Source organism: Leucopleurus acutus (genome assembly GCF_964270905.1).
Source record: "Leucopleurus acutus genome assembly, chromosome: 16".
NCBI lineage: Eukaryota > Metazoa > Chordata > Mammalia > Artiodactyla > Delphinidae > Leucopleurus > Leucopleurus acutus.
Window position 1 is genome coordinate 29,385,935 of NC_139158.1, and position 14,893 is coordinate 29,400,827.

Consider the following 14,893-nt stretch of genomic DNA (forward strand, 5'->3'; position numbering starts at 1 on the left):
AAAAAGTCTAGACACAGGACTTACACCCTTTACAAAAATTAACTCAAAATGGATTGCAGGGACTTCCCTGGCAGTCCAGTGGTTAGGACTCTGTGCTTTCACTGCTGAGGATGCGGGTTCAATCCCTGGTCAGGGAATTGAGATCTTGCAAGCCACGCAGCATGGCCAAAAAAATATTAAAAAATGGATTGCAGACCTAAATGTAAAACACAATTGTAAAACTCCTAAGGGACTTCCCTGGTGGTCCAGTATCTAAGATTCCACTCTCCCAGTGCAGGGGGCCAGGGTTCGATCCCTCGTCAGGGAACTAGATCACTCATACTGCAACAAAGATCCTGCACTCTGCAATGAAGATACCTCGTGCCTCAACTAAGACCTGACACAGCCAAATAAGTAAGTAAATAAATATTTTAAAAGACAAAACAAACAAACAACAAACCTCCTAGAAGATAACACAGCAGAAAATCTAGATAACCTGGGATTTAATGATGACTTTTTAAATATGACACCAAAAGCATAATCCATGAAAGAATAAATTGATAAGCTGGAATTGATGAAAATTTAAAATGTCTGCCATGCAAAAGACACTGTCAAGAGAATGAAAAGATAAGCCACAGATTGGAAGAAAACATTTGCGAAAGATACATCTGATCAAGGACTATTATCCAAAATACCCAAAGAACTCTTAAAACTCAACAATAAGAAAACACACAACCCAATTAAAGTATGGGCCAAGAACATCACTGATGAACATAGATGCAAAAATACTTAACAAAATACTAGCAAGCAGACTCCAACAGCACATTAAAAGGATCATACACCATGATTAAGTGGGGTTTATCTCAGGAATGCAAGGATTCTTCAATATACGCAAATCAATCAATGTGATACACCATATTAACAAATTGAAGGAGAAAAACCATATGATCATCTCAAGAGATGCAGAAAAAGCTTTTGACAAAATTCAACACTCATTTATGATAAAATCCCTCCAGAAAGTAGGCATAGAGGGAACTTACCTCAACATAATAAAGGCCATATATGACAAACCCACAGCCAACATCGTTCTCAATGGTGAAGAACTGAAACCATTTCCACTAAGATCAGGAGCAAGACAAGGTTGTCCACTCTCACCACTATTATTCAACATAGTTTTGGAAGTTTTAGCCACAGCAATCAGAGAAGAAAAAGAAATAAAAGGAATCCAAATTGGAAAAGAAGAAGTAAAGCTGTCACTGTTTGCAGGTGACATGATACTATACATAGGGAATCCTAAAGATGCTACCAGAGAACTACTAGGGCTAATCAATGAATTTGGTAAAGTAGCAGGATACAAAATTAATGCACACAAATCTCTTGCATTCCTATACACTAATGATGAAAAATCTGAAAGAGAAATTAAGGAAACATTCCCATTTACCATTGCAACAAAAAGAATAAAATATCTAGGAATAAACCTACCTAAGGAGACAAAAGACCTGTATGCAGAACACTATAAGCCACTGATGAAAGAAATTAAAGATGATACAAACAGATGGAGAGATATACCATGTTCTTGGATTGGAAGAATCTATATTGTGAAAATGACTGTACTACCCAAAGCAATCTACAGATTCAATGCAATCCCTATCAAACTACCACTGGCATTTTTCACAGAACTAGAACAAAAAATTTCACAATTTATATGGAAACACAAAAGACCCCGAATAGCCAAAGCAATCTTGAGAAAGAAAAATGGAGCTGGAGAAATCAGGCGCCTGGCCTTCAGACTATACTACAAAGCTACAGTAATCAAGACAGTAGGGTACTGGCACAAAAACAGAAATATAGATAAATGGAACAGGATAGAAAGCCCAGAGATAAACCCACGCACATACGGTCACCTTATTTTTGATAAAGGAGGCAAGAATATACAATGGAGAAAAGACAGCCTCTTCAATAAGTGGTACTGGGAAAACTGGACAGCTACACGCAAAAGAATGAAATTAGAACACTCCCTAACACCATACACAAAAATAAGCTCAAAATGGTTTAAAGACCTAAACGTAAGGCCAGACACTATAAAACTCTTAGAGGAAAACATAGGCAGAACACTCTATGACATAAATCACAGCAAGATCCTTTTTGACCCACCTCCTAGAGAAATGGAAATAAAAACAAAAATAAACAAATGGGACCTAATGAAACTTAAAAATTTTTGCACAGCAGAGGAACCATACACAAGACTAAAAGACAACCCTCAGAATGGGAGAAAATATTTGCAAATGAAGCAACTGACAAAGGATTAACCTCTAAAATTTACAAGCAGCTCAATATCAAAAAAACAAACAACCCAATCCAAAAATGGGCAGAAGACCTAAATAGACATTTCTCCAAAGAAGATATACAGATTGCCAACAAACACATGAAAGGATGCTCAACATCACTAATCATTAGAGAAATGCAAGTCAAACCTACAATGAGGTATCACCTCACACCAGTCAGAATGGCCATAATCAAAAATCTAGAAACAATAAATGCCAGAGAGGGTGTGGAGAAAAGGGAACCCTCTTGCACTGTTGGTGGGAATGTAAATTGATACAGCCACTATGGAGAACAGTATGGAGGTTCCTTAAAACACTAAAAATAGAACTCCCATATGACCCAGCAATCGCACTACTGGGCGTATACCCTAAGAAAACCATAATTCAAAAAGAGTCATGTACCACAGTGTTCATTGCAGCACTATTTACAATAGCCAGGACATGGAAGCAACCTAAGTGTCCATCGACAGATGAATGGATAAAGAAGATGTGGCACATATATACAATGCAATATTACTCAGTCATAAAAAGAAATGAAATTGAGTTATCTGTAGTCAGGTGATGGACCTAGAGTCTGTCATACAGAATGAAGTAAGTCAGAAAGAGAAAAACAAATACCATATGCTAACACATATATATGGAATCTAAAAAAAAAAAAATTGGTTTGAAGAACCTAGGGGCAGGACAGGAATAAAGACGCAGGCATAGAGAATGGACTTGAGGACACTGGAGGGGGAAGGGTAAACTGGGACAAAGTGAGAGAGTGGCATGGACTTATAAATACTACCAAATGTAAAATAGATAGTGGGAAGCAGCCGCATAGCACAGGGAGATCAGCTCGGTGCTTTGTGACCACCTAGAGTGGTGGGATAGGGAGGGTGGGAGGAAGACGCAAGAGGGAGGAGATATGGGGATATATGTATACGTCTGGCTGATTCACTTTGTTATAAAGCAGAAACTAACACACCATTATAAAGCCATTATACTCCAATAAAGATGTTAAAAAAAAAAAGTATGGGCCAAAAACCTTAACAGACACTTCCCCAAGGAAGATACACAGATGGCAAATAAGCATATGAAAAGATGATCCACATCATATGTCAGCAGGGAAATGAAAACTAAAACAACAATGAATACCACTGCATACTTATTTAAGTGGCTGGGCTCTGAAGCTGACAACATCAAATGCTGGTGAGGATGTAGAACAACAGGAATTCTCATACATTGTTGACAGGAATGCAAAATGGTAAGACTACTTTGTTTTTTGTCTTTTGTGGCCGAGTCGCACAGCTTTCAGGATCTCAGTTCCCTGACCAGGGATTGAACCCAGGCCACAGCACTGAAAACCCAGAATTCTAAACACTAGGCCACCAGCCAACTCCTGGTACAGTTACTTTAGAATAGGGTTTAGTGGTTTCTTACAAAACTGCTTATACTCTGACCACATGATCCAGCAATAGTGCTCCTTAGTATTTACCCAAATGAATTGAAAACTTATGTCCACACAAAAATCTCCACATGGATGTTTATAGCATCTTTATCTACAATTGTCAAAATTTAGAAGCAACCAAGATGTCTCTCCGTAGGTGAAATAAACTGTGGTACATCCAGACAAGGAAATATTATTCAGCTCTAAAGAGAAATGAGCTATCAAGCCATGAAAAGACATGGAGGAACTCTAAATGCATATTGCTACATGAAAGACATCAATATGAGAAGGCTATGTACGTGTGATTCCAATTATATGGCATTCTGGAAAAGGCGAAACTACAGAGGCAGTAAAAAGATCAGTGGTTGCCAGGGACTTGGGGAGGGAGGGATGCAGAGGCTGATTACAGAGGATTTTTAGGGCAGTGAAAATACTCTGTATGATACTATAATGGTAGATATATGTCATCATACATATCTCCAAACCCACAGAATGTACAACACCAAGGGTGAACCCTAAGGTAAACTCTGGACTTGGGGTGATGATGATGTGTCAGTGTAGGTTCATCAGTGGTAACAAATGTACAATACCATTCTGCTGGGGGATGCTGACCACGGGGGAGGTTGTGTGTGCACGAGAGCACGGGGTATTTTGGAAATCTCTATGCCTTCCTGTCAATTTTGCCGTGAACCTAAAACTGCTCTGAAGAATAAGGTCTTACAAAATACGGCTGTAAGGACCAAATCTTCTGTGAAATCCTCTACCCATGTAAGAAGAGCTCACTGCGCCCCCTACTGGTCAGGTCTTCTCTGCCATGGGGTATCTCTCGCGGCAGCTCTGCAAAATCAAGCGTCTTCTGATGGTTTAAAAAGAAGTCTTCTTATTTTTGGTAACTCTGACTTGGGTGTGATGGACCTTAGTTTATCCTCTGCCTTATTTCAGAAGTGGAAGCTCAGCCTCCAGTTGTCTGCCAACCCAATCCTGCAGATTCTTTCAAGCAGGAAGCAGGACCCAGTTTTCGTCGGAGGATGAAGAGGTGGGAAGGCTTGTCTAGGAGGATCTGATTGTGAATCAAGTCCTCGAGTCCCGGAGCTCCATCCTATCAGGGCATCAGATTTTTGTCCAGTAATGACAGACACGGGGAAGGGAGGCCAGAGATGCCCGGAGCCCTACCCCCGTCAACTCCGGTAGATCGGCAGACCCCGATGGTCATGAGAAGGGCCTGGGGGGAGGCGCCCCCCACCATGTTCTGATTTTCCAGGCCTAGACTGTGATGTCGCCGTATTAACTGGGAAACACCACATGGAAGGTTGCACGGTTTTCTTTCAGATTCCTGACTGTGAAAGGAGAAGGAATCCAGACTTGTGGGCAGAGACCAGAGTCTCCAGGAGGAGACTTCGTTGAGCGAAGCTGCCCAAGTCAAAAGAACAGGGACTCTGGAGCAGCACTGGGTTTAAAATCCTCACAAGCTGTGTGACTTTGGGCAAGTGACTTAGCCTCTCTGTGTCTCTTCTTTGTCTGTACAATGGGATGCTGCTACAACCTTGCAGATTGTTGTTAGTGGGGGCAGGCGGGGAGGTTTGACTGAATGAGTTGATATTCAGTGAGTGCTTTGCCCTGTACCCGTACAGTTTTAAAAATAAATAAATAAATCTATTTATTTATTTATTTATTTTTGGCTGTGTTGGGTCTTCGTTGCTGTGTGCAGGCTTTCTCTAGTTGCGACGAGCAGGGGCTACTCTTTGTTGTGGTGCTCGGGCTTCTCATTGCGGTGGCTTCTCTTGTTGCGGAGCACAGGCTCTAGGTGCGAGGGCTTCAGTAGCTGTGACTCAAAGGCTCTAGAGCGCAGGCTCGGTAGTTGTGGTGCACGGGCTTAGTTGCTCCACGGCATGTGGGATCTTCCCGGGCCAGGGCTCGAACCTGTGTCTCCTGCGTTGGCAGGCGGATTCTTAACCACTGCGCCACCAGGGAAGCCCCCAGTTTTTTTTAAATTGAGATATATTTGACATATGACATTATGTGAGTTTAAGGCCTCGAACATATTAGTTTGATACATTTATATTGCAATACGGTTGCCATCGTAGCATTAGCTAACACCTCTCTTGCATCATATAATTATCGTCTAGTGTTGGGAAAAATTCAATCTAGTTTCTTAGCAAGTTCAATGTTTACAATACCATTTTGTTGTCTATAATCACTGTACTGTGTATTAGGTCTCCAGGACTTATTTCTCTCCTAGTTGCAAGTATACAGTTTTCTAGTAACATTACTATCTATTCTTTGAAGTCCCGGGGAAATCTCTCCTTTGTAAATTGCTCCCAGTGACTCCCCACACAATAACCATTCCTTTCTAACCAGAGCTCTCCTTGGTACATTTCTTGTTTTTTTGCACGTGCATCTCATTTCCCTTCAAGAATTTTAGCTCCTCCAGGCCAGCCCTGTCAGATGTAGTTTTCTGCTTTTCCTCAAAGCATTTATTAGCCCCCCAGAACACATCGAGGGCCCCCAGGCAGCTGTAAGCTGAAGGGCTGTTTGAATCTTCAGCCCTATGGGGGTTTCTGCGCTCAGCCAGTGAAGATGTTTGAGCTGGAGGATGGGAAGGTGAAATTACTGGTTTCAAAATATAAAAGAAAATGGCCCAAGTCTAAAAGCCTGATTAGGGAATTCCCCAGTGCTCCAGTGGTTAGGACTCAGTGCTTTCAATGCCAAGGGCCCGGGTTCAATCCCTGGTCAGGGAACTAAGATCCCACAAGCCACGTGGCATGGCCAAAAAAAAAAAAAAAAAAAGACAAAGCATAATTAATTATTTCCATAAGACATGATGTGTCAACCAGTCAAGTGGGTCTTAATTTAACTTTAACAAAATTACATCTAACTGTTAATTGAGGGATGAACGAACAAACAAATGTGGCTTATCCATTTGATGACACAATATTCAGCTATAAAAAGGAATGAAATACTGACACACACTACAGCATGGCTGAACCTTGAAAGCATGGTCTCACTGAAAGAAGCCAGACACGACAGGCCACGTATTGAATGATTCCATTTCTATGAAATGACCCAAAGAGGTAAACCCATGGAGACAGAAAGCAGAGCAGTGGTGACCAGGGACTGGGGTGACAGGAATGAGGAATGACTGCTTATGGGGGGTGGGATTATCTCTTACAGTGATGAAAATGTTCTAAAATTGGTTCTGGTGTTGGTTGCACAAGTCTGCGAATATACTAAAAACCATTGAATTGTGTACTTTAAATGGGAGAATTGTGTGATATATTATCTCAATAAAGTGGTTTATAAAAAAGCACACTTATTGTGGGAAGCAGGTGCATAAGAGGAGGGGCTGGTCCACGAGGCCTGCAGGGCCTGACGGAGGTGGTGGCTGAGGAACTCTGCTGCCTGGAGCCTAAACACCAAAGGGTGCAGGTAGATGCGGGGCTTGGGATCACGTGTGAGAGGACCCCCGGCCTCCCAGGAGACTTGCGCCCCTTCTCTGCTGGTGGTCCTAATGTGTGCAGGAGGGAGGCCTTGGGCCTGAAGGATTGAAACACCCCTCAGCTGCTGAGAGCCGTTTCCGAGGCTGGGCTGGCCCTTCTCTTTGCTTCGCCCACCATGAGTGCTGGGAAAGACAAGCCCAAAATCAGACCTCAGAACTCGATAGTGGTGACGGTTGCACAATGCTGTGAAGGTATTCAACGCCACCAAATCGCCACTTTAAAATGGTTAAAATGGTAAATTTTATATCTATTAGACCACACACACAAAAAGGCAAACCATGCTATGTTGCCTTCTGCCCTGAGAGCTTCATTTCCAAGGCTTGAAGAGGCAAACCTTTTTTTTCCCCCTAGGCTGAAAAGGGATTTTTTCCCCCTCACTGGTCAGAAGCCCCTCCCACCCTCCCCGTGCTACGAACTTTATTGGAGGCTCTTGACTGGCTGGGTCTTCGCCCTGGAAGCCACCTCCACCCCTTCCCATCCCCAACTCTTGTGCTGGGAGTGTGAATTGAAGCTGAGCCCTGCGCTTCGGGAAGGAAGGTTCCTTTCTGGGCTGCTCTGAGCCGCTCTGGAGAGAGAGGCTGGCTGTGTCTCCCTCGTGCCAGCGGCAGTGCCAGCGTCCATGGGGCTCCTTGGTCTGGTCCTGCTCTGGGTGCTGACGGCCGCGACTTCAGGGAGTAAGTAAAGCTGCTGCAACCCTATTCCTTCCGGGGTGGAATGGCGGCAGCCCAGATGCACTGGGGACAGTGTTTTTATAGTCAAATGTATGTTTACCTGTCCTTCTGCTGCCTCCCTTGGTTTTGCCTTTCATGGGGAAAAGGAGGGAGAGATTACAGGTGGATCCCTCATCTCTCACTCCCAACTTTCACCAACATCCTTTGGAAACTGAGACCAGATCTGAAATCCTGAGTGAGGAAATGCTGACTTCCAGGCTCCTGAGCCTGGGTGCAGGGATGCTTAGCTGTCTGCAGGGATACTAATACTCCGATGCAGGGTAACAATGTGGAATGAACTTTAATTTGTTGTCTATTTACTGCAGGAGGGTACAGGACAGTGCTATCCATTAAAAATACAATGCAAGCCAATATGTAATTTAAAATTTTCAAGCAGCCACACTTAAAAAGTGTAAAAAAAAAAAAAAAAGCAAGTGAAATTAATTTAATAATTATTGTACTTAACCCAATATATCTAAAATATCATTAGAAAATGTAATCGATATAAAAAGTATTAACAAGATGTATTTCCTGTTCCTTGAAACCCAGTGTGTACTTTATACTTAGAACATATTTCAATTTGGATGCCAAATTTTCATTGCAAATACTTGATCTCTTTTTAGATTTCTTAAAATTTCAAGTTGAAAAAGTACTTTTGTATACTAAGCTGTTTCAAACATACTTAAAAGTTTTCCAATAACTGACTTGAGCACAGTTTTTAATTTAAATTTAATTAAAGGTTTCTTCATAACACCAGCCACATGTGAAATGTGGCTGGTGGCTACTGTCCCAGACAGTGCAGGTCCGATCACAGCTGTTTTACTCACTGTATTTTCACCTATTTGCCTCTCACACAGCTGGTGTTTAGTGAATCTTGTGCTGGCTGGATATATACATGAACGGGATCACAACTGACATCTGAGAAAGCTGAAATGAGACTTGATTTCATTTCTGAAATGAGATGACATCAATTTCAATCCATTTCAGATCTCTCCCTAGAGGTGATGGAAAGATTTATTACCTCCCAGCACTCACTGTTTTTCCCTTCTTGGTTGATTTATTTAGTAGGATCATCGAATGGTCTTTGTTTTTCTGAAACCTTTTTTAAACTTTAGATATGTCTTTTTAAGTGCTTGAGAAATGGAGGGGAAACAGACTTGGTTCGAGCAGAACGCTCTGAGAACACACTTTACTCCTGGGAGCTCATGTTGGACCTGGGCTTGTAGGCATCACTGCCCTCGCATAGCAGGGCTGAAAAGCAGATGTAGAGGTTCGGTGGAGCAAAGAAGCCAGAAGGCTGGGTCTGTGCACAACTGGGAGTTTAAAGATTATGCACACACATGTTCAATCTGACGCCCAGGGTCCAAGTGATCAGAGTTGAAAGAAAGTTGAAAGGGAGACTGATTGACTGAAATGTCTTTGAAATGTGATTTTAGCCATTGATATTCTACTTTAATGCAAAGAGCATTTTGTTGGATGAGCCAAAACATTCAGGGGGGGAAAAAAACCCTGCCAAATACCCTAACATGTTCTATTATTTCAAAGGGTTTAAATGGAATGGTATAAAATGCACTTTCCCCCCATTCTGGGCAAGTGTGTTTTTCTTGAGGGATTAAACAGGGTGGTATGTGTAATGATTACCAGTTGAGGCACAGTGGGGTGGTTTTGAGGATAGAAATGGTATTATTGGAACGTCATTGTATGAAAGTGCCTGCAGATGGACCCCTGGCTAAGGCTGTTCTGGAAGGGTATGGGTGATGCCCAGGAAATGCCCAGGTGTGTGGTTGGAAGGAAGGACAGATGAGGAGTTGACAGTAGGTGGAAAGGGGGAGGCTTTCAGGTGACGTTGGGACAGGCAGATGGAGAGATGCTGACCCTTCCCAGGCAGGTGGTCTGAGGATCCCCTGCAGAGTGTCCTCAGCAGCCTGAGGAGGTCCCTGGCCGTTCTGTTCATACTCTGGTTGTTCTGCAGCTTAGATGGTGGCTAAATGAGATATTACGAGATCTGCTGGGGAGCCAAACTAGATAACCGTCCTTTACTGCTGTAGCCTCTGGGTCTTGCCTTTGTTGGTTCACCTGTTCATTTATTCACTCACTCATTCCTTCATGATAATGTAGTGGTTAAGGCTGTGGACAGGGTGCCTGGGTTGAAATGCTGGCTCCCCTCCTAACTGTGTGCTCTCAGTCTCTATGCCTCAGTGTCTATCTGTAAAATGGGAGTAATAATTGCCCTTACCTCAGGGGACTCTCAGGAGATTGAAGGCGTTTAATGTATAAATTGCTTGGAACAGTGCTTGGCGCACGGTAACTGCTGTGCAAGTGTTAGTTGTGTTCATTCATTTAATCATTCCAGTCTGTCCTGGGGATCAGGAGCTGGGGGATACAATTTTGACAAAGGTGACCAAAATAATGAAATCATTAGAGTTTCACAAGCCTTATGAAGAGAATAGGATGCTAAGATAGACTACCAGGTCTGTATCAGAGATAGACACTGAGAGGTGAGGTCAGGGAGAGATGTTTTATTGATTGATTGATTGACTGATTTGGCTGTGCTGTGTCTTAGTTGGGGCATGTGGGATCTTTAGTTGTGGCATACAGGATTTAGTTCCCTGACCAGGGATCGAACCCAGGCCCCCTGCACTGGGAGTGTGGGTCTTAGCCACTGGACCACCAGGGAAGTCGCCGGGGAGAGATGTTTATGCTGAGGCCTGAAGGAGCCTAGGATGTGAGAGCAGGTGGAAGAGTGTTGAGGCCAGAAGGAACAGCATGTGCAAAGGCCTTGAGCTGGAGAAGGACCAGCATGGCTGGAGGTCAGGAGTGGGGGTGAGATGTGGCCAGAGGGGCAGACAGAGGCCAGCTCTCATGGGAAGGCTTTTATTATGAGTGCATATGGGTTGGGGTGGGTGGGGCGAGAGACTTAGGGGCTGTTAAGCAGGGAGTGATGTGACTGGATTTAGACTTTTAAAACATGACTAACTGTGGGGGATGAACCGTAGACATGGGGGATAATTAGGAGGCTGCTGCAGTTGTCTAGGTGAGAGAAGATATGGCTTTGCCTAGAGTGATGGTGATGGGGATGGAGAGAGAGAAGGATGGAGGGAGGGAGGGAGGAATGAATAGGGGGGGGATGGATGGGTAGGTGGAGGGAGGGAGGAATGAATAGAGGGGGGATGGATGGATAGATGGAGGGAGGGAGGGGTAGATGGATGGAGGGAAGGAGGGAGGAATGAATAGAGGGGGGATGGATGGGTAGATGGAGGGAGGGAGGGGTAGATGGATGGAGGGAGGGAGGAATGAATAGAGGGGGGCATGGAGGGAGGGAGGGAGGGAGGAATGAATAGAGGGGGGATGGATGGGTAGATGGAGGGAGGGTGGATGGATGGAGGGAGGGAGGGAGGGAGGGAGGAATAGAGGGGGGATGGATGGGTAGGTGGAGGGAGGGGGGAGGGAGGGAGGGAGGGAGGAAGGCCTGATGGAATTGGCACCACTTGCTGGCACATGGGACTTGGGGTGATGATAAGGGAAAAGAGGGGAAGCACACACGACTCCCAGGTACCAGCTCTAGCAATGGGGTGACGGTGATGCCAGTGCCCAAGATGGGGAAGAGCAGGGTGGGGACGGGGCAGGGAGTCACTCCCAGCCACATGAGAGAGAGGAGAGCTGGAATTATCTCTTTTTGTCCCCTTGGCCCCCGGACCCTTAGATGTCCTCTTTCAAGAGCAGGTCAGCAGCCCACGGGTGGGGCGGTCGCGTGCCTCCTCCTGGCCTTGCCCTGCTTCCATCTGATTTGTGATTTCAGAAATTCCAGACGCGCCGGTGGCGCAGGCGGCGCAGGCGGCGTCCTGCATGACTTCATGCTCAGGTGAGCAAGTCTCTCCGGAGACCTTAGCACACTTCTGGTGACCCTGAACCTGAGACAGGGAGGCGAAGCTGACCACTGCCAGGTGTGATTAGGGACAACCCCAGAGGGCCTTGGCCACATTCCCAGGGAGGCCATTTGGGAGGAGCAAGACCCGTTCTGCAAAGGCCACCAAGTCACCAGCATTTAGAGAAGCAAAGAGCACCCTCAGCTTACAATGGCCTTAAGCCATCCCAGCCCTAAGGCCCCTGGGCTTTTTCCTCATACCTTGTGGTCTCCATGTGGAGTAAAAGACTTCAGCCAAGTGATTCTATTTGCAACTTGGGGTAGAGTAGATTAGAGAAACCTGGGGCAAATTGTTTGGAAAGAAGCGTTTTGGGAATGTGTGAGATGTGGTTATATTTGAGCACAAAGAAATTAACATGAATATGTTAATTCAATTCCAAGCCCAGGAAAAGGGTGAGGTGTCATCCTTAGTAATTTAATAGTATTTTGCAATTGGTCCGCTGGTCTAAATAGAAGGTTCAAGAATCATTGACTCTGATAAACCATAATGGAAAAGAATATGTAAAAATGTCTATATGTGTATAACCAAGTCACTTTGCTGTACAGCAGAGATTGGCACATTGTAAATTAACTAGATTTCAATTAAAAAAATAAAGAAGGGAGGGAGGGAAGGAGGGAAGGAGGGAGGGGAGGGAGGGAGGGAGGAAGGAAGGAAGGAAGGAAGGAAGAAAGACTGCTCCCTAGATCTGATCTTCCCCAGAGCACCTGCTTCACCTCCCCAATACCTCCAGACTGTCCAGCCCTACAGCTCTGTTTTCTGTAAAGATCAGGATAATCTCTCCAACCCACCTCCTGCCCCCACTGATAACCACCAAGGCAGTAGGTGAGGAATCAGACTGCCAAGGTTTGGATCTCAGCTGTGCAACCTTGGGTAAGTTAGTTAACCTCTCTTAGCCTTGCTTTCCAACTCTGTAAAATGGAGAAAATAAGAGTGCCCACCTCAAAGTTGTTATGAGGCTTCCCTAAGTTAATATAAAATAGATCAGTGGTTCTCAACAAGGATGATTGTATCTCCCAGGGACATTTTGCAAATTCTGGAGACCTTTTTGCTTGTCACAACTGGGGTGTGCTACTGGCATCCAGTGGGTAGAGGCTGGAGATGTTGCTAAACATCCTACAGTGCACAACAGAATTATACGGCCCCAAATATTAATACTGCCGAGGCTGAAAAACCCTGACGTGTATAAAGCTCTTAGAAGAGGGCCTAGAACATGAAACACTGGGTAACATTTACTAAGCACTTATTGTTATTATCTTTATTTTCTCCTTCACTCTCTTGGGGTCTGCAGCCACCCAGCCTTCCCCTGAGCTGGGAGCAGGCAGCTCATAGACCAAAGGAGAGAGGGAGGTGGCAGTAAGGATGGCTAAGTAGTCCAGGTGGAGTTGAGTCTCAAAAGGTTTTGGATTGTCAAGGTGACACTGCGTCCTCTGCCCTCCAGGTTCAGCTGATCCCCACCTCCCCCTGGGCACCAGATACACCTATCACTTTTCCACCAACACCAGCACCAGCCTGCAGGGGGCCCAGGAGGAAGGGAGTGGCCTTGGTCTCCAAGGCTTGGTCACCCTTGATGTGCTTGGCCCCTGCCAGATGGCTTTACGGGTGAGTATCTTTGGGTAACCAGGAGGTCACGTTGACATGGGGGACGGCCAAGGGGAAGCCACAGTCCCCTGACATTTCCCATTTGTCTGATAAATGGAGAGGAGCTTTCTGAGGAATCTCAAATTCAGCGAGTGGGGGCTCTAGAGTAACATGGGAACGTGGTGTCATTTTGGTTGGAGGAGGTACCATGGTAGGTCCAGTGCGGGGAGGAGCGGGGGTTAAAGAAGGAGTGAAGGGTATTTCTTGGAGCAAGTAGAGCCACAGGATGGGGACAGGCTGTGTCCTTGGGAGGACTGAGAGTCACAACTGGGGAAGCTGCAAGTCCCAGGGGTGAGCAAAGTCAGAGCAAGTTAAGGTCTTGTAGACAAAGGAGCAGACTAGGGTGGACACCGAAGACATGGTTGGGGCCTCCAGGCCTCCCCTGGGTTCCTTTGTATAGGCACACCTCGGAGATATTACAGGTTCGGCTCCAGGCCACTGAAACGAAGCAAATATTGAAATAAGGCAAGTTACACAAGTTTTTTGGTTTCCCAGTGCATATCAAAGCTATGTTCACACTATACTGTAGTCTGTTAAGTATGCAATAGCATGATGTCTAAAGAAAGTACATGCCTTAAATAAAAAGTACCTTATTGCTAAAAACTGCTAATTATCATCTGAGCCATCAGTGAGTTGTACTATCTAATAGTAACATTAAAGATCACTTACACGGCTCATGCTAACAAAATAATAATGAAAAAGTTTGAAATCTTTTTAAAATTACTAAAATGTGACACAGAGACAAAATGAGCAAATGTTCTTGGAAAAATTGTGTTGATAGATTTGCTTGATGCAACCTTCATTTTGTACAATAAAAAATGCAATATTGGGCTTCCCTGGTGGCGCAGTGGTTGAGAGTCCACCTGCCAATGCAGGGGACACGGGTTCGTGCCCCAGTCCGGGAAGATCCCACATGCCGTGGAGCGGCTAAGCCCGTGAGCCATGGCTGCTGAGCCTGCGCGTCTGGAGCCTGTGCTCCGCAACGGGAGAGGCCACAACAGTGAGAGGCCCGCGTACCGCAAAAAAAAAAAAAAAGCAATATCTGGGAAGCACGATAAAACGAGGTATGCCTATACTGGGCAGTGGTGGTGTTAGTACTGGCTTCAGTCAAGGTGGAATTATGAGCTAGATTCTCTTGGTGGTTGTAGGTTTCTTTTTCATCAAGATTTTCCTGAAGCTCCTCCATGTTCTTGCAAGTGGAAATGCCTACCCATTCTTCTCTGTCCCCTTTCTGATGACTCTCATGTGTTTCCTGGACAAACCCTCCCACTCTGCCTAAATGGTCTCTTAGTTTTCGTTAAAGTCTTATGTCCTACTTGGGAAGCGTTTTTGAACTGGCTGGAGCACTTGCTGACAAGAGTTTCTCAAAACTGCTTTGGGGGATTCCCTG

The 14,893-nt window shown here is 44.9% G+C and overlaps 1 protein-coding gene across 1 annotated transcript in view; it reads left to right on the plus strand.

Moving 5' to 3' along the window:
- Positions 1-7,848: 7,848 nt before the first annotated feature.
- LOC309973479 (uncharacterized protein) overlaps positions 7,849-14,893 on the plus strand; it is a gene marked incomplete at its 5' end in the record, with an annotated part of 144,882 nt that continues 137,837 nt past the window's right edge. Inside the window, 3 exons of the mRNA XM_082857772.1 lie at positions 7,849-7,903; positions 11,739-11,801; positions 13,304-13,464. Coding sequence (XP_082713898.1) covers positions 7,849-7,903; positions 11,739-11,801; positions 13,304-13,464 — 279 coding nt within the window. The remainder of the gene's footprint in view (positions 7,904-11,738; positions 11,802-13,303; positions 13,465-14,893) is intronic.